This window comes from Bos mutus, chromosome X, assembly GCF_027580195.1.
Source record: "Bos mutus isolate GX-2022 chromosome X, NWIPB_WYAK_1.1, whole genome shotgun sequence".
NCBI lineage: Eukaryota > Metazoa > Chordata > Mammalia > Artiodactyla > Bovidae > Bos > Bos mutus.
Window position 1 is genome coordinate 100,500,085 of NC_091646.1, and position 19,587 is coordinate 100,519,671.

General features: G+C 40.0%; 1 protein-coding gene across 9 annotated transcripts in view; it reads left to right on the plus strand.

The window, feature by feature from the left end:
* The window catches only part of DMD (dystrophin), a 2,671,852-nt gene that overhangs the window by 2,601,679 nt on the left and 50,586 nt on the right, over positions 1–19,587 (plus strand). For all 9 annotated transcript variants that reach the window (XM_070365439.1, XM_070365442.1, XM_070365443.1 and 6 more), the window contains 3 exons: positions 2,172–2,237; positions 3,330–3,395; positions 5,831–5,989. In XM_070365439.1, coding sequence (XP_070221540.1) covers positions 2,172–2,237; positions 3,330–3,395; positions 5,831–5,989 — 291 coding nt within the window. The remainder of the gene's footprint in view (positions 1–2,171; positions 2,238–3,329; positions 3,396–5,830; positions 5,990–19,587) is intronic.

Below are 19,587 nucleotides of genomic sequence, written 5' to 3' on the forward strand. Positions count from 1 at the left end.
GGTGGAGGGGATAAAATTGGCCATTAACAATAACAGGAATAATCTTTTGGGGGAGCTATCACTTTATATTTAGGAAGTGAGAAGGGATAACAGTATTACCTTCCCTTGGAAAAGTGCTTAGAAGGCTTTGCATTTAGCTTTGTTTCTGGACTAAGTAGTTTTATACTTTTACTAATTCTTTGTTTTTAGATGATTCTTCTCTGACCAGTATTCCCTTTTGGCTCGTTTTCTAATTTCATAACTACCTCCTTTAGTGTGTGTGTATATATATATATATTTTAGATTTCTTGGTTTTTATGAGTTCTTGTGCTTAAGCATGCTGTGTTAGGTGCTACATACGTTAATAAGAAAAATAACATGGAAATATCCTCAAGGCTAAGAATTAAAGCTTTGCATAAGATATCCTGTTTAAGATTTTATTAAAGTGTTTTACATTTACATGCTGAGCTTTCTTAGTGCAGTTATGCTCCAAGATCTCATGTTTTTTTCTTCTCTACACTACCAAGGTAGTAACTGTTACAAGGGAGAAACACTAATATGTTTTCCTTGATGGTGGGCTTTTAGCTTCTAAGAAGTATATAATCAAAAGACTGGTCTGTTCCAGAAGATAGGGCTTATAAACCAATTAATCCAAGTACTCAGTTATCTTGACCTGCAGTGAATATTTCCAAGCAAACCTTGGCATTTTTCTAATAATGGACTATTCCAGGGTTCTAACAAATGAGCAGATTATCTCCAAAACTAGAGTGAAGATTTACCTGAATATCTTTGGATCTGCCTGGTCAATTGGGTAGCCATCTTTTTGTTCCCTTATGACAATTTCAGCATCTTTGTAGTTTATTCCAAGTTTGAGTCTGGTGACAATTGACGTAGACAATATTGGTTTCATAAATAAGACATTTATTTCTCAGGCAAGATTTCAGTTCCCTGGTTATGTAGTGTGTTAATAACCATTTTATAATTATGTGTCTTCTTTAAGAAACACAGATTTCTACTATATTTCCTATGTAAACATAGGTAACTACACGTTTTTCTTTCTTTCTGTCTTTTTTTTAACTGTAAGAAAAAGCATATTCTTCTTAGTGTCTGACCAAGTTCTTGAATGCTGCTTAAACACTGGACTAAACTAGTCCTTACTGAATAGATCACTGTCGACTTTTGGACTCATGCCTTTACCTAAGGGCATTCTGTGTCAGGAGAGAAATGGAAGAGACCTTTTTGTCCTATTCCAGTTAAAACAAAAAAGCACAAGCCCAAACTGGTTTTCAGAACAGATGGATTTTTTTCCTAAGGTTAATCTAAAAGATACTATAAAAACTTCAAGGATAATTAATAGATCAGGTATGAAAAGGTGAAAACACGTCAACCCTACCAAAATCTTCATCTGTGAAGCAAAAAAAGTAGGTTATTTTTTTTTTTACCCACAAGGTAAACAGACTATGAATGCTAATCCTCCTCTCATTTTTTGCTCTGTACATTAGCACACAGTATCCCTAATAAATATTTCAGGTACTGTGACATTCTACTGAAGTTAGTAGTTCTTTTTTTAAAGCATCACATTATAATTGGGGGCCCTTCAGTTTTACTCTACCAAGTAGCAGTACAGTCCCGCTGCTAATGTGGTAGTTATATTCCTTTTTTACAAAATTGTGCAGACCAAGACTTCTTGATACATGGAATCTTGGTCACAGACTGCAGTGGCCTCTCCAGAGCTAAAATCATTGACTGCAAATGTACTAGGCAAATGTACAGTTTTCCTTCAGTAAGAAGGCAGCTAAAAATGGCACAGGTATAAACTGTGTAAAGTTTTAAACCATATACTGCTAACACAATTTCAGAGCTATAGACAATGAGACATGACAAGATGAGACTGAATGTCATGTAGAGACTGTCTCCTTGACCTTTTCTATCATTAAAACTTGCCAGAGAAGTTTGTGATCCCTCCTTGTGGCTTTTGAGAAAAGCAAAAGGATGACCAATCATCTGTCAAACCTAGCTTGTCAATACTTGATGATCTCTCTAAGATATAGAGACAACCAGATGTGTACCTTATTCATAGTTTTAGGCTGAAAGCATTCTAGGCCGTGTATATAACAGAACTGCGGGGTGGGTTTTTTTTTTTCTCCATTAATGGATGGTATCTGTGACTAATCACATTTTCTGCCTTATAGGCCTGCCTCGTCCCCTCAGCTTTCACACGATGATACTCATTCACGCATTGAACATTATGCTAGCAGGTATGAGACTAGTTGAATGCCAGGCAAATATTGATTGAAGTAACTAACCAAGGAAAGCTAACCTATAATAATTTTAAACAAATCTTTTCTTTTTTGCCCAATCTTGTCTGATTTCTACTAATCACCTTGCCCTCTAACGTGCATGCCATTCCAACTGCATGTTGTTTTTGAACACCAATGAGCGCTTCAGTCCAGAACAATCTGCCCTAACCCCGGCCTTTAAACATTTTGAGAGCTTTGTTATGTTCTATATACTGAGCACGTGTAATCAATTGACTTAGAAATCATCTACCCTTCTTAGAAAACTGCTAGACCAGACATAAGTATGTGAAGAAATGATACTGTGTTATATGCAGAATATGAAAGCATTGGCTTTGATTTCTGTGTGTATTTGACAAAATGTGGTGTAAAGAAGAGAATCATTACTTTTCCTAATCCTTGGACCTTTCTGTCTCATGTTCTTTGTGTTCGAGGTAACTTTTATATCTAAGAACTAAATTGCTAATTGTAAAATATGCCTGTTAAGTACATCTGTTAAGAGTTTGGTTAACTTTCAAGTTGTAAAAAGACTATTATTGTTTGAGGTGAAGGAGGTTTTTAAAGGTAAAAATTGGTGGCAGAATGTGTAGAGAGCTGACTGTGAATTATCTTTTATCAATATTTTAACTGCTGAACGTGTTTATCAACCATGGGATGTATTAACTAGCTATGTATCATTCTGTCATCAGTGGAAAGCTTTAATTGTCTTTAAAAACACGTGGGGTAGTGGAAGGTATGGAGTGTGTTTGTTGTGAAGGAAGCTTGTCCCATGAAAACAGAGGCCTCTTCTCAGCGAAAGAAAGATCAACCTGTGAAGGAAAAAAGAATGCAACTTCTCTTGTAATTTATAGCATAAATGTAAACCTGCTTAACTAGCTGGGGTCCACCACTCACCTCAAACGGCTAGGCCAACACACACATCCTTTAAATATGAAGGATTCCTTTCTCTTCTTGACATGATTTATCCTTTAGTTTTCAGGAATGTTCGATTAGGTCTTGAATAGAGTCTAAGAAGTCACAGAAGTTTTAATGAGCTTTTACGTTTTTTATCAGGCTAGCAGAAATGGAAAACAGCAGTGGATCTTATCTAAATGATAGCATCTCTCCTAATGAGAGCATGTAAGTATCCTGTCTCTTTTTACAAAATGTTCCTGACCATGAAATTGCTTGGAGGGATTTAGACATAGGGTAGCACAGAAGATAGGAATTAGCATTTATATTCATTAGATCTTTCTGGGAGACGCTCATTGGCTTTTTTTTCTTTAACTCTTGACATCCCAACACAGAATGAGCTCCTCCTAACTGTGGCATAAATGTTCCCAGACATTTTGCCTTCCCCTCATTCAGTGCTATACTACCACAAATTGCAGGGTCTCAAACACCGAAACTGTATGAAATGTTTACTCTTTGCCCAAACCTGTGGGATTTTTAAAGGGACTGGATGTTAATTTTTCAAGTGATAGCTCCATCCATGGGCAGTAGAACTATAATCTTGGAATAGCTGCACTGGTATTCCCATGGGGTAGCTAGATGGGCATTTTCCTGTAGAGAACCTAGCTAGCAGGTTTTTTTGCGATTGAGCATCTTCATGAGCTAAACAAACTGAGGCAGTCTTGTGAAGCGTTTCAGAAGAGGAAGTACAAATTGAGGTCACGGTTTTGTAGTGGGATGATACTCCAGGCCTGTCCAATATTAAAGAAGGTGAGAGAGTGGTGCTCAGAGTGGCAGAGAACACAGCGATGGCAGGGGAACAGAGGCTTCATTACGGTGTAAGGGTAGTATTGACCATAAGGAGTACTGAGGAGTCCTGCCGTGAACCAAGAGCCTGAGGTGGAGGGAGCAGATTGAGAAGCTTCTATGGAGGACAAACTGAGAACTGAAGAGACAACTTACAGAGATGAAATCTAGTCAAGGTACAATGATGATGTTAGTTTCCTAAGTTACGGATGTCTCACCATTTTGTCATAGAGAATCTAGGCAAAGGGGAAAATGGTAAATTTATCACATGTACTTGGTGTGGCAACCCACAGTCACAGTCAAATGAGAAACAGCCTGTATAAGGATTAGACCGAAGGCAATAGTACCCAAGTAGCACTTATACATAGCTGGTTATTGAAGGCATGAGAATAAGTCATCTCCTCTGGTACATAAAGGTGATCAAGGTGATAATAGAGTCAACACTCAGCCATTCATAGTTATACTAAACAAAAAAGCCTTTGCCCGGAAATAAAACTGTGGTACATTCTCTTTCTGAGCTGTGGGGGAAAGTATTAATAGTATTAATGTATAAACTACTTTGACAGAAAGGTATGTAAACAAAGAATCAACTAAATGTAAGCAACCTGAATGATTTGGTTCTTTGGATCACTGATTTGAATGTTAGAAGCTGTAGTACATTCACAGTGATTCCAGTTGTATCTATATAAGAATGGCTGCCATTCATTGACTGCCCAAGAGAACAGTAAGAGAAGTTGAATTATAACTATCTGTTATAATTAAACATGGAAAGTCCTCACAATATACCTTCAGAATTTGGGAAGAGGGCTAGCAGATTAGTTGGCCAAACTGCATTTGGTTTATTTTTAAGCAAAATTTAGCTGTAGCTTATTCTGAGGGCATAGTATCCATTCTGACTCAGTGTTGCTTAGGAATAGCATGAAATCTTAGGGTCAGGTCAGGGGAAGAGGTTTGGTAGATCGGTTGACTTAACTTAAATGTTTATTTTAACACCCAGTCATTATTTTAATTTTAACTTACCAACCAGTTATCTGACCTGATGGACCAAGATCATTTAAATGAGAAGGATTTTTTCCCCAAGTATCCAAAATTTTTTCAGCTCAGAGTCAGAGATGAGAAAAGGAAATTAAACAGGTGTGGAGAGGGAAATATTAATGTATTGTCTTACTGATATCTAGCCAGAAACAAAGGATTTTAGCCTCTCATTAAGAACAGGATGAATTTCTTGTAACTCGGAGGTACGCAGGCTTTTCGGGAGCTACGGGCAGTGCATTTAGAAAATAATTTCTCCTGTGTATTAGAGAATCCATGGATATAAAGAAAGATGGCAGCTGCCTCCCAAAATACAAGCCTTTGGCCTCTTTGTTCCTGAAGATTAGTCTTTCGAAGCTGCTCTAAGTAATGAGTTGTTCAGTCCTCTCTTAATAAGTCACGTTAATGGCTCTTTTTTTTTCCTGCTGATTTTTGTTTTTCTAGCTAAACAATAATTGAATGAAATAGTCATTTAATGTATAGTTTCATTATTGTTACCATCCTGCTTCAGTGGGGTTAAGAAATTGAAGCCATTGATTTACTCATGTAAATCGACCACCCAGATTCGATGGAAAATCTGAGCAAGAAACACTTGAAACTGTCACCAATAGGAGGGTAGAACCACAACCTCAAGAGTATCAAAATGTCTTTAAAAGCAGCAAAAAGGGTCTAATTAATTGTTAAGAGGAAATAACTGTTTCAATTTTAAAGTAGACGCCCGAGTCCCTGCCCCCCAAAGCAAAATAAGGGGGGAAAAAACCAAAACCTTTGATTTTATTTTCCAGAGATGATGAACATTTGTTAATCCAGCATTACTGCCAAAGTTTGAACCAGGACTCCCCCCTGAGCCAGCCTCGTAGTCCTGCCCAGATCTTGATTTCCTTAGAGAGTGAGGAAAGAGGGGAGCTAGAGAGAATCCTAGCAGATCTTGAGGAAGAAAACAGGTGAGTTTTCTTTCTAGCTTTGTCATTGGGATGCAGAGCGCATACACTTGCACACATAGAAAAGTGCCAGGAATCTTCACTTAGAGTCATTCTATGTCTAACTGTTTTCTCCAATAATCTGTTTAGCTCCATTTACAGAGTCTCTTTTTCTGTCATCTGAAAGAAGAAAATGAATGTAATAGCATAAGTAAGAATTCATACATTAGGTATTAAAGAAATGAATGCTCGTGGTGGTATTTGATTTGCTGCATGTATTTTAGAGGCTTTGATCTCATATTTGAGAATAGAGTTTAAGAACAAAGTAGGTCATTTAATTTTCTGATGATACAATTTGTACATGTGTTTGGGCATATTACCTATCTTAAAGCATTTACGAAAGGAGGCTCACTGGTCATATTTGGGGATGAATTAGTCATCTTATTTTCCATCATCAAATACAGAAATCATTTATGCTCACCATCCTAGCAGGTTAGTGAGATAATTCTAGTTGTCAGTCATCACTTGAAAAAGATGTTCATGGGAAAAGACAAGAAATTATATAAAAGTTAAAAACAAAATTTATGACTCCACAGAGGACAAAGATATAAAGGTTTGGCATGTTGTGTGGCATCAGAATGATGCGAATCATTGGACTTTGCTTTTGTGTTATGTGTATGACATCACAGGGCCCTTGCTTAAGAAAGGCTTTTGCATGTGATCACTTCTAACTCAGTGTGCCTTCTTTAGACAGATGCCACCAGGCAGGTCTGTAAAGGAGCAGTGGCTCAAATTTGTGGGACTAGAGTACTTTCATGTCTTTGGTTTAGCCCAAGGCACAAAGACCTCTTCATCTTAGCAACACAGTATGTCTGAGAACCAAGTGCCCTTGGGGACTGTGTCACCTGAAGATGAAAAGGCAAACTGCCATTCATCCATTGCTTGCTGCTGCCCCAGGCCTCTGTGTAGCTCTCAGTTCCTCTGACCTGTGGCCGGAGCTCCTTACCTGGTCGGCTTGCCTCTAGTCTGTCTCTCACCCCCACTATATCCTCCCTACTGATGGTAGTTGTGCATCTTCCCAGTCCCAAGAGCCATCATGGCATTCTTCCTTGACTAGATTTCTGCATCTTTTTTAAAAAACCTAGCTTCTCAGCTGGATATTTTCAGCCTTCCACAATTTTCTCTTTACCTGGTTTTTTACACTGTCGTCATCTTGTGTACCTAGATTCTGGCTGTGCTATTGTAACTACTGTTTCTGAATGCATCCTGCTCTCATCCACTTTCAGGGTTCAGCTCAAGCTTGCTTCTTAGCCTAGCTGCCATCCTCCACGCCATTGCTCAGAATGATTTTCCCCACCAAGCTCCTAGCAGATGGGGCTGCATTTGGAAGTAATCTGTCATTTGTCTAGTCCACGGGGTCGCAAAAAGTTGGACATGACTTAGCGACTGAACAACAACAACAAATTAGATGTCTTTCAGGGTAAAGTGGTTATCACTGTACTAATCGGTCCCTGCATTTGGAAGTAATCTGTCGTTTGTCTAGATCTTCATAATGCCTTGGATCTTTCTCCATGAACTTCGTTTCAGTTAGCTTTTTTATCAGCTACCTGCCACCACCACCCCCACACACCCCACCTCTCTCTAATGAAGACAGTGAATGCCTTTGGAATAAGGACTGTGTCTTAATCATGTTAATGTCCCCTATCGTGCTTAGCACAGTGCGACTCTTTAGTGGGTTTTCCAGAAATTTTTGGTAAAAGCCTGAGGTAAGAATACAGAAAAGAGATCACACAGGTACCATTCAGGAGGGAATACTGAGCATTCTGTTGGTTTTAACAGTAACATTATTTGGGGCTTTATATGTAAGACTGACAGTGAATATCATGGTAGATAAAACCTTTCCCTTTACTGTATTGAGTGTCATTAGTATTCATTTATGTTAAGTCTTTAATTATTTTAGGAATCAAAGTCAAATAGGAAGAAAAGCTGGTATTGGTATTATAAATAGAATTTGATGTTACCCAGGGCTGAGAATATTTTTCTACTATGTGAATGTCCGTTGTGCTCCATGTCTTTCTATCTCATTGGTCAAGAGTTCTGTTTATTACTGCTGCACCTTCCCTCCATACCATTACAACCAGGCCAAAGAGTGTTGGTGAAGAGTACTGAAACTATCGTTTATATTAGCATTTCATCATTTTCAGAGCACTGTAGTGCATTTTGGGTCATTCCATCTTCCTAAAAGTGCTATGTAGAAGATTGATAAGAAAATGTAGGTTCAGAGGGGTTCAAATGGCTTGACCTAAATTTCAGACAGCCAGTGGAAGAACCAACTCCAGATCCAGATTTTCTGACTCAGAATAGTCAACTCTGCCTTGCGCCCTAGCATAAAGAAGAGTCATCTTATATAAGTATCATTTACGTAGAATTGTAGCACATTCCATGAAGGTACTTATACTGGAGGGAATATTTTTAGGACTACACATGAATAAACCTATTCATCTACCTGTGGCACAGTGATAACCACCTTACCCCAAAAGACATCTAATTTGTTGTTCAGTCACTAAGTCATGTCCGACTCTTTGCGATCCCATGGACTGCAGCATGCCAGGCCTCCCTGTCCGTCACTATCTCCCAGAGTTTGCTTAAATTCATGTCCACTGAATTGGTGATGCTTTCTAAGCATCTCATCCTCTGCTGCCCCTTTCTCCTCCTGCCTTCAGTCTTTCCTAGCATCAGGGTCTTTTCCAAAGAGTCAGCTCTTCGCATCAGGTAGCCAAAGTATTGGAGCTTCAGCATTAGTCCTTCCAGTGAATATTCAGGACTGATTTCCTTTAGGGTTGACTGGTTTGATCTCCTTGCTGTCCAAGGGATTCTCAAAAGTCTTCTCCGGCCCCACCATTCAAAAGCATCACACAAAGTATCCAGGGCCATTCCCTTAAAATGAAATGGTATGTTCTCTGAAAGAAAGAAAAAAGAAAATATTCCAGGGCTGCTCAGAAATCCAAAATGAATCTGGTGTTGGTGCCAGTCTTTCTGTAAGTTATTTTGACCCTCAACTAAAGGTCAGGATGAGCTTCCTTCTTTCTCTGCTTTGTCATGTCTTCACTTCATACCAGTCCCAAAGAAATGTGTCTGCAGCAAGGGTCCCCAACCTCTGGACCACGGACCAGTACCTCCTGTCAGATCAGTGGCAGCAAAAGCGCTTGAATCATCCCAAAACCACCCCCACGCAGCCCTGGTCTGTGCAAAAACTATCGTCCACAAACTCAGTCCCTGGTACCAAAAAGATTGGGGACTGCTGCTCTGCTGAGATCCTCTCCTGAAAGTAGCCTCTGATTTTCTTTGCTCTAGCCGCTCCTGTCTTCTTGCACTTCTCAAAGAGCTTCAAAGAGGCATGGCTTTGTCTTCATGATCCGACTTCAGTGTTGCCTAAGGAGCCTGTAACTCTCCATTTCCTGTCTTTCCTCTGAGAGAACCCAGGAGGTCATTAGTTGCCCACCAAGCTGGCTGTATTTCCCTAGTCAAATTGGCTGCATAATTGAACAAATACAAGCACACATTTAGAGCAAATGGGAAAGGATATTGAAAACTGAGAGTGTCTTGGGTCCTCTGGACATATGTATATGGGTACTTTGTGTTCCTTTATTCTGTAGCAAGGGCTTATCTCCAAAGGACAGCAAAGGAAGGAGGCTTGAAGATCTCCATTCCTGACTAGATATGTTACTGAATTCTGTTATTCTTATTCATGACACCTCCCCACCATCACCTTGAAAAACAGAAAATGGCTAATTAGGAAGTATCCTAGGGGTATCTTATCTCTGTCTTTAGAATTCCATTTCTCCCAATTGTTGCACATAGCATTCAATAAATATTTGTTGAATAAATTAATGGATAAATGCATGGAAATGAAGCTGAATTTATTTTCATTGTTACTAACTCTTGCATTTAGTTTTGGTGAAAACTCTTCTTAAAACCTAATTTCATAGAGAAAAGCCTTTTGGAAGCTTTTCTTCTACTTGCTTTTCAGAATACTTCCCCTTTTTAAACGTCTTTGATGAGCACCAAGCATTGCTTTGTCATAAATTTAGAATGCTCAAAATTCATTTTCCAAATCCTAAGCCCTGCCTGTCTCCACCCTCCTCCCCAGCATTCTCTGATTCGTGGCTTATGCTACAAAGATAAGGTGAAAGCTCTGAGCAGAAGCTAAGTCTGACTCAGAATTTTCTCAATAGCATCTCTCATAAATTTGAGTGACTAGTGACTTCTGCAGTCTGTAATGTTTCACTTCTGCATAATGTCTCTCTCTCATACCACAGATAATTCTGATTCACCTCTTTGGTTGAGCCCAGTTGGATACTGAGAATTTGCTCCACTGTGTGTCTTTGGCATTGCAAACCCAAAGTTTACTTTTTCATGCATAGATGAAAGCCTGCAATCTCCTGACTTAAATCTGTAGTGTCAAATTCCAAGGTATTTTTCTCTGCACTGTCTAAATGAACTCAGACTTGCTGTGAGATTCTAGGTAGGACCCTGGCAATGAAAAAGGTAACTGTTATGAAAGACAAAACCTCATTGTCATTCTGCTGCCTGCACATCAAATTGATTAGATTGTTCCCAAGTCTAAAAGGAGGGTAAATACTAACCAGATTCACTGCGAAGTCTACAGTTAATTAAGATGGTTAGTAGATATTATATGATGCCAGGGGAATCTGGACTTCTAGTACCTACCTACTCAGTACCTTTCATATATCTTGTTGTTGGGCAGCCAGTCATTATGCAGCCTAAATGTGAGTATTCCCTTGATCCTTTTCATTCCTCCAATGGCTATGTAAGATCGTTAATGTTATATTCAGAGAAATTCAAGATTGGCTACTTATACCACTGAATTACACTAGCTGGTGATCATAATCCTGTTGCTTTCCCTTACAAATGACATGATGACCGGGCCAGAGTCTGCTGGTTTTCAATCTTCACAGTCTCAGGATATCTTTATTCCATGTTCCTTTCTTAGGTCTTTGTGCGAGACTCACATGATGGTGAGGAGATGGCCAAGATGAAGCTAAAGGGGGTCATGAGTGGGCATTCCCCCACAGAGATGTGGGGAGGAACAGCACAGGATGTTTGGAAACTGTAAACTGTGGTGTGTCTTCTGTAACAAGGCAGGGAATGGGAAGAGACAAAGCCAGACAGGTCAGCAAGGCCAGGTGGGGATGGACAAAGATGTGATGAGGTGCTGAGGAGTAGGGGCCTCCTGCACGCTGCCCCCCACACCAGGGTGAGCCAGGATTGATCCTGTTAGACTTATATGCATGACTGGACAGCTGTGTGTGGATGGGGCTGGGAGTGGGTGAGGACTTTGAAAAGCACAATCCTGGAAGAAGGAGTCATATTGGCAGGGAGCATGGAAGCCCAGGAAAGAGATAAGGGCCTACAGGAAGGTAATAGAAAAGGGGTGAGGGATATTTTGGGGGAGGGGTAGGGCTGTGTGGCTGGCTGGTTAGTTGGATCTGCGGAGGGAAGGAATGAGCCCCAATTCTGGATGAGGCACAACAAGGTTTGTGGACAGCTGGGACTGACAACTCAGGAGGAGCTGTCTACTGATAAATTGAGAGTTTGCCCTTCGATTCAGCAGGATTTATCGAGGGCCTTCCTCAAGGTTGAGTCACTGGAAGATGGTGAATGGGGTGCAGAAGACATCGAGTTTGAGGTTCTGGTGATGTTTGTTGAGTTGCTAAATCATGTCCAACTTTTTGTGACCCTATGGACTGTAGCCTGCCAGGGCCCCCATCCATGGAATTCTCCAGGCAAGAATACTGGAGTGGGTTGCCATTCCCTTCTCCAGGGGATCTTCCCACTCCAGGGATCGAACCTTCGTCTCCTGCATTGGCAGGCAGATTCTTTTCCACTGAGCCACCTGGGAAGCCCTTCTGGTGACATACCCACGGACAAATGTGTGACAGGGAGGAGTGAAACTGTGAAGCTTGCAGGAGGGGTGTGGGCCAGAGAGAACAGATCTGTGAGTCACCAGCTCACAACTGGTAGTTGAGACTGAGGGTAAATTTATCTACCCAGGGAGCGCATGGCAGAAGGAGAACACTGGGCTTGGTAGAACTCTAGAAGATGTAAACACTAAAATGTTTATATAATTCCTTTTATTATTTTAGTAAGTAATTCATGCACATTATGGGAAATCCAAAGACATGTAGAGAAAAGTGAATCTTTTTCCAGCCTTGTCCTCTGGCTGTCGTTCTCCCAGCTCTCTACATATGCAAATATTTGTAATCCGTGGTTGGGATTATTTCACAGGGTGCCGTGCAGTGTTCATTTGGTCTTTTTGTTCTACTTAAAGATCCCTATTATACAGAGTGAAGTAAGCCAGAAGGAAAAACATCAATACAGTATACTAACGCATATATATGGAATTTAGAAAGATGGTAACGATAACCCTGTATACGAGACAGCAAAAGAGACACTGATGTATAGAACAGTCTTATGGACTCTGTGGGAGAGGGAGAGGGTGGGAAGATTTGGGAGAATGGCATTGAAACATGTGAAATGTCATGTATGAAACGAGATGCCAGTCCAGGTTCAGTGCACGATGCTGGATGCTTGGGGCTGGTGCGCTGGGACAGCCCAGGGGGATGGTATGGGGAGGGGGGAGGGAGGAGGGTTCAGGATGGGGAGCACGTGTATACCTGAAATTTTTAAAAAATTAAAAAAGGAAAAAAAAAAAAAAGATCCCTAATAACTTTACACATGCTGGAGGAATATGCCAGAATAAAAGGGGGGAAGAGAGCTTTTCCCAGAGTAGACAGGAGGGAAAGAGGCACAGGGCACAGGAGGAGGCCTTGTTTTGAACAAGAGAAGTGAAAGTGTTAGTCGCTCAATCATGTCGGACTCTTTATGATCCTACGGACAGTAGCCCACTAGGCTCCTCTCTCTGTGGGATTCTCCAGGCAAGAATACTGGAGTGGGTTGCCATTTCCTTCTCCAGGGGATCTTCTCAACCCAGGAATTGAACCCAGGTCCCCTGTACTGCAGGCAGATTCTTTACCATCTGAGCCACCAGGGAAGCCCAATCAGGAGCACCTCCGAAAACGCTGTTGTAGGTGACGAAGTCTGGGTAAGGAACAAGGGTGAAGTCTGGGTAAGGAACAAGGGTGAGGAAGGTAACAGTGCATGGTCACTATCTAGTAGACATCACTGGTAGATTCTGATTCTCGTAGTTGGTCTTTACAGTTTTATAAATTCAAAAGAGCAGTGTATGAGACATTTAATGAAACTGGGGCCTAATGCCACTTGGCACTATGAGCCCCCAAAACAAAGGGCTCCAGAACCTTTTAAGATAAAGGGAGCTAGTTTTCCCACATACATCAGACCACCAATATCTTTCATGGCAAGAGAACCTGAAGGACATACCTACTGCATTTAATAAGCTTGCCTCAGGCTGGGAGGACAGTTGCATGGGGCGGGGTCACCATGATTCAGAGGCTTGGTTTCCAACTAAGCAACCCAGTAACCCAAGTTCCTTCAGTTTATCCTGAGTTAACCAAAGCTCAGGGGGACCAGTTCATCCTATCCCATTCATGGATGTGGATGAATGATGTTGAATGACAATTTATTTCCTCCTTTATCTGAGCTCTCCCTCTTTTTAACTGTCTTGTTACACTAAATGTGTTAATGTGACCCTCAACCTTTTTGGGGAGCAGCCTGAGGTTTTTTTGAAGAAATTTTTCTTTTTCACAGTAAAGATGGTTTTAATGTGCATATTATAATCCTCTGTAAACAGACAATTTAACTTAGATTCTAGTCTTTTTTTAAAATTGAAGTATAGATGATTTACAATATTGTGTTTCAGGTGTATAGCAAAGTAATTGAAGTATGTGTGTATGTGTGTACTTTTTTGCCATTATAGGTTATCACAAGATACTGTATATAGTTCCCTACGCTATATGGTAAATCCTTGTTGTTTATTTTATATATGGTAGTATCTGTTAATCCCAAACTGTACTTTATCCCTCCCTCTCTTCCCTTTTGGTAACTATAGGTTTGGTTTCTATGTCTTGTGAGTCTGTTTGTGTTCTTTAAATAAATTCATTTGTACTGTTTCTTAAATTCCACATATAAGTGATATATTAGTCTTTGTCTGACTTCATTTAGTATGATAATCTCTAGGTCCATCCATGTTGTTGCAAATGGCATTATTTCGCTCTTTTTTATGGCTGAGTAATATTCCATTGTGTGTGTATGTACCACATCTTCTTTATCCATTTGTCTGTTGATGGACAACAGCATGAAGTTTTAGGTGCAAATACTCATTCTGTTTAAGTGGGAAATATATATTTTTTAAAGATTGGAGGTATCACTCCATTTTAGGGTCTTGTGTCTTAGATATCTTAGAAATGATAACAAAAGTAAAACTGGTGAGCTTAGGCCTTGGCACAGGAAATTAGATAGGCATAAGGATTGCTTCAGGCTTCCCTTGTGGCTCAGCAGTAAAGAACCCACCTGCCAATGCAGGAGACACTGGTTTGATCCTTGAATTAGGAAGATCCCCTGGAGAAGGAAATGGCAACCCACTCTAGTATTCTTGCCCGGAAAGTCCCATGGACAGAGGAGCCTGGAGGGCTACAGTCTGTGGGGTCACAAAAGAGTCAGACACAACTTAAGTTACTGAACAACAAGATTGCTTTATCTCAGAGAAAAACCTAAGTAACCCCTCCAGTGATAACAGTATTCACGATTTCCTGGTATAGCCATTGTCTTCCTAGAACAGGCTGGATAAAAGCTGAAGTTCTTACAAGCCAGTTTCCCTTTTAGATCCTCCATGAAGACCCTCATCCTTCTTGTAGCTTTTATTACCAGACCATCATGCTACAGTAGAACTGACTATAGTCTTAACTTTCTTTAGTTACATTCCAAACCTGAGGATATCATTCCACTCAACTCACCAGATAGTTAGTGAATACTTAATGTATTTTTCAAAGTACCAAGACTACAAAAAGGGATAAGCCTTGATTCTTACTCTCATGGAGCTCAAAATGTAATAAAAAAGACATTAACATGTAAACAACTAAGTGTAACCCAGTATTACAAGTGCTTGTATTGAAGAGAGTTGAAGAAAGGCTGAATCAGAGTTTCCAGGCTGAAAGAGGAAGTAAGGATGAGCCTTCCAGTCTGTTGAGACCATGAGATATGTGCGTTCAGAGCACAGGAGGGAAAGAACAAGAGAGTAGTGGAATGGTAGCTGGAGATCACTGTTGAAAGGGTTTTATATGTCAGACAAAGGAGTTTGTATTTATCCTATAAGCAGTTGAGCAGTGAGGGCTTTTTGAGGAGGAAATGATGGAGAAAAATGATTGTAGGCAGGGAGCTAAAGCCATGGAGACTGGCAGAAGGACAGAGCAACAGTTCGTTGAAAGATGGCAAGGTTCTTAACTAAGGATCCCTTACACAAGTGAAGAAGGGCTGAAAAAATGGGAAGGTCACTGGATGAATGAGGCCAGGGAAGATGAGAGAAGGAGGAATGGGGCAGTCTGAATTTTTTCACTAGGCAACTGGGACATGACAAGTAAACAAAAACCATAGAACATACAAGAAAAGCTACTAAGCAGCCAAGGTCAATGGATAGAGAAAAAGAACTATGTTCTGAGCATCCTGTTGTTTGCCCCAGGAGATTCAAGTGGAAATTTCCTATATTGCTTTTATGTATTCACTTTCCAAAAAGGATTTTTTAAAAAAATGTAGCAATGTAGAAATAGTAAAGCAATGAACATAGTAGGGATTAGCTTAGTTGATATAATTGAGCTTCAAATTTGATTTCAGGTTCCCTGCAGGCAGGGGGCTAAGAGGAAACAATGATTTGTCTCTCTCTCATTGTTGGATGAAAGAAGTAAAGAAACATGATTATCTTTGTTTAAACCCAGTGATGGTTATACATCCTTGACATCAGCCCAATTGTAGTGTTCTGTGGAACTCACTTTGGTAAGAACTAGCACCCCACTCCAGTACTCTTGCCTGGAGAATCCCACGGATGGAAGGAGCCTGGTGGGCTACAGTCCACGGAGTCGCAAAGAGTCAGACATGACTTAGTGACTTCACTTTCACAGGTCGGTACTCATGTCTCTGCAAATGGAGCTTGGATTTTTCTCACAAAATTGAACTCCTGATTTTCTCCAGTAGGGAAGTCCTACAATCCCAGAGACCAAAATGATTTAGTCTGGAAAATTCAAAGATAGGTATTGAATTATCTCCCATAAGATTAGATAATTATATGAGGGCTTTTACAGAATATCCCAGTGGAAGTGACCTGGCTTTGCAATCAAACCAGCAAGAAGAAATTCCACCAAGAACTTGACAAAATTAATTTGCTGTATGGAGTTCTTAATTGTCGTTAACTGATTGACTCTTGAAACATATGCACCAAAGACAGGAACTTTGGCTTCTACAATGATTACTGTTGGATTTTGCTTTCTAAGTTGTTAGATGCAAAGGCTAGTAGTTACTTGAGGCCTCTCCTGGGTTGTGGTACAAAAAGTGTATTACTAACACATGGGAAGATATTAGCAGGAATGCAGGTGTAACATTCATCTCGATGACATATTGAGGTATACATTTTGAACATGTTGAAGGAAATGGCAACCCACTCCAGCATTCTTGCCTTGGGAAATCCCATGGACAGAGGAGCCTGGCAGGCTAGAGTGCACGGGTTTGCAGAGAATACAGTCCTGTATAATGCTACTTGAGGAAACTGATTAGTTTTCTGGCACTGAAATGTTAGAGGAAAGATAAACGATGAACCTGTCGACTTTGCATGGCTTGGTACGTAGCAAGGTTAAGCTCACAGAACCCATGGCTAATGGGGACATCCAGGAGACTGTGGAAAAGACAGGTCTAGAGCTAGAAGTCTAGATTGAGGTGAGAAGTAATGGGTAGGGGAGGTGAGGTCATGGGCTTGGAGGTGGAAGCCTAGAGAGAAGACAGGGTCCTCCTAGGAAGAGAGCTTATGTGGAAAGAAGACCAAGGACCTCCTGGTGTACTGGATTGTAACTGGCCAGGCCCAGTTCTCCACCAGTAGCAAAGTTAGAAATGGTTTCCTGCTTTGTATTAATTACATACTTGGATGACTTCTGTAGACTATCAAACCCTCCCCCTTTTCCCCCCTGCTATGTTAATAATTAAAGTTCTGTATCTTCAAGTCCTGGGTTACCTTTTGGTACCACTCTGTCTGCTAACTGCAGTTAATAGGTAAATCCATATGATCCTTTTTCTATAATTTCTGAGTAACTCCAAGTGACTGTTTTGAGGATAGAAATAACCTCTATTCTTAGCTTAAACAATGAGCATAATTCACAGCCCTTTTACCCGGTAGTATAAGATTTGTCTACAGGAAACTAAACAGTATCCCACACACTAGAAGCTGAGCTGTTGAATGGCAAGGGACTGTGTCTCACTTATCTTTCTCTCTGTAGTGCTGGGTGTAGAAATACGTGTTCATTAAAGGAATGGATAAATGCCCTTTGGACTTTTCTTGTGGCCTGCCAGATTTTTTGGCTGGTTTTCAGCTGTCTTCTTTGTTTTTCTCATGTCATATGTTATTGTTCTTTGCCCAAAATCTTTAATAAACCTATTTATTTTCTTCTTTTTAACTTTTATTGGAGTATAGTTGATTTACAATATTGTGTTAGTTTTTGCTGTACAGCAAAATGAATCAGTTGCACATATACATATATGCGCTCTTTTCTAGATTATTTTACCATACAGGTCATTCCAGAGTATGAGTAGAGTTCCCTGTGCTATACAGTAGGTCCTTATTAGTTATCTATTTTATATATAGTAAGTAGTCACTTCTTTTTATTGCTGAGTAGCACTCCATGATGGCTTCCCTGGTGGCTCAGATGGTAAAAATCTTCCTGTTACTTGTTTTATATAAAGTTGTGTGTGTGTGCGTCAGTCCCAGTTATCCCTCTCCTCCCCTTCCCTCCCTGGTAACTATAAACCATCAGTTTCTGCATCTGTAACTCTATTTCTGTTTTTTTAAGTTTATTTGTATCATCTTCTTTAGATTTCACATGTAAGCGATATCATATGGTATTTGTCTTTCTCTGACTTACTTCACTTAGCATCTCTAGGTCCATCCATGTTGCTGCAAAAGGCATTATTTCATTCTTAATGGCTGAGTAGTATTCCAATGTATATGTGTACCACATCATCTTTATCCATTCATTTGTTGGTGGACATTTAGGTTATTTCCATGTCTTGGCTGTTGTAAATAGTGCATCAGTGAACACTGGGGCACATGTATCTTTTCAAATTAAAGATTCCTCTGGATATATGACCAGGAGTGGGATTGCTGGATCATATGGTAACTCTAGTTTTTTAAGGAATCTCCATACTGGTTTTCATAGTGGCTGTACCAATTTACATTCCCACCAACAGTGTAGGAGGGTTCCCTTTTCTCCACATCCTCTCCAACATTTATTGTTTGTAGACCTTTTGATGATGGCCATTCTGAGCAGTGTGAGGTGATAACCTCACTGTAGTTTAGATTTGTATTTCTCTGATAATTAGTGATGTTGAGCATCTTTTCATGTGCCTTTTGGCCATCTGTATGTCTTCTTTGGAGAAATGTCTATTTAGATCTTCTGCCCATTTGTTGATTAGGTTGTTTGTTTGTTGACATAGAGCTACATGAGCTGTTTGTATATTTTGGAGGTTAATCCCTTGTCAGTCACTTTGTTTGCAATATTTTCTCCCATTCTGTGGGTGGTCCTTTATGTCATTTTCCATTCAACTGAAAACATTGAAGTTGTTTAGGTTAACCCAGACTTGAAGATTTCCTGGGATTATTTTTGGGGCTCTCTTTTAAATTCATTGTCTGAAAATCCTTAGACGTGTCTGCATAGATAAATTCTGTAGGCATGTACACGCCATATTTCTCTTATGTACATGGCTTAAACTTGATTTCTCCATAGTAGGAGAAAACATTAGAAAATTATTTACCTCATTGGGGAAATATCTTTTGTTCTATAAGAAGTAGAATTTTGAATTTATAACTTATTTTTTATAAAAGCTTTGAAGTGAAGTCACTCAGTTGTGTCCGACTCTTTGGGACCCCATGGACTGTAGCCTACCAGGCTCCTCCATCCATGGGATTTTCCAAGCAAGAGTACTGGAGTGGGTTGCCATTTCCTTCTCCAGGGGATCTTCCCAACCCAGGGATTGAACCCGGGTCTCGTGCATTGTAGGCAGATGCTTTACCGTCTGAGCTAATAAGAGCTTTACCAAGATATAATTCACATACCATAAAATTAACCCATTTAAAGTGTGTAAGTCCCTAATTATTAGTATATTCACAGAATTGTGTAACCATCATCACATAACCAACTTTATAACAATTTCCTCACCCCAAAAAGAAACCCCATACCAATTTTCAGTCACTCTGCATTTCTTCCAAGACAACCACACTCTAGCCCTAGACAATCAATAATCTACTTTGTCTGCATGGATTTGTTTATTCTGGACATTTCATATAATAGGGGGTCATTTGTAACTGACTTCTTTCATGTAGCATAATATTTTCAAGGGACTGTTATGTTAGAGCATGTATTAGTTCAATT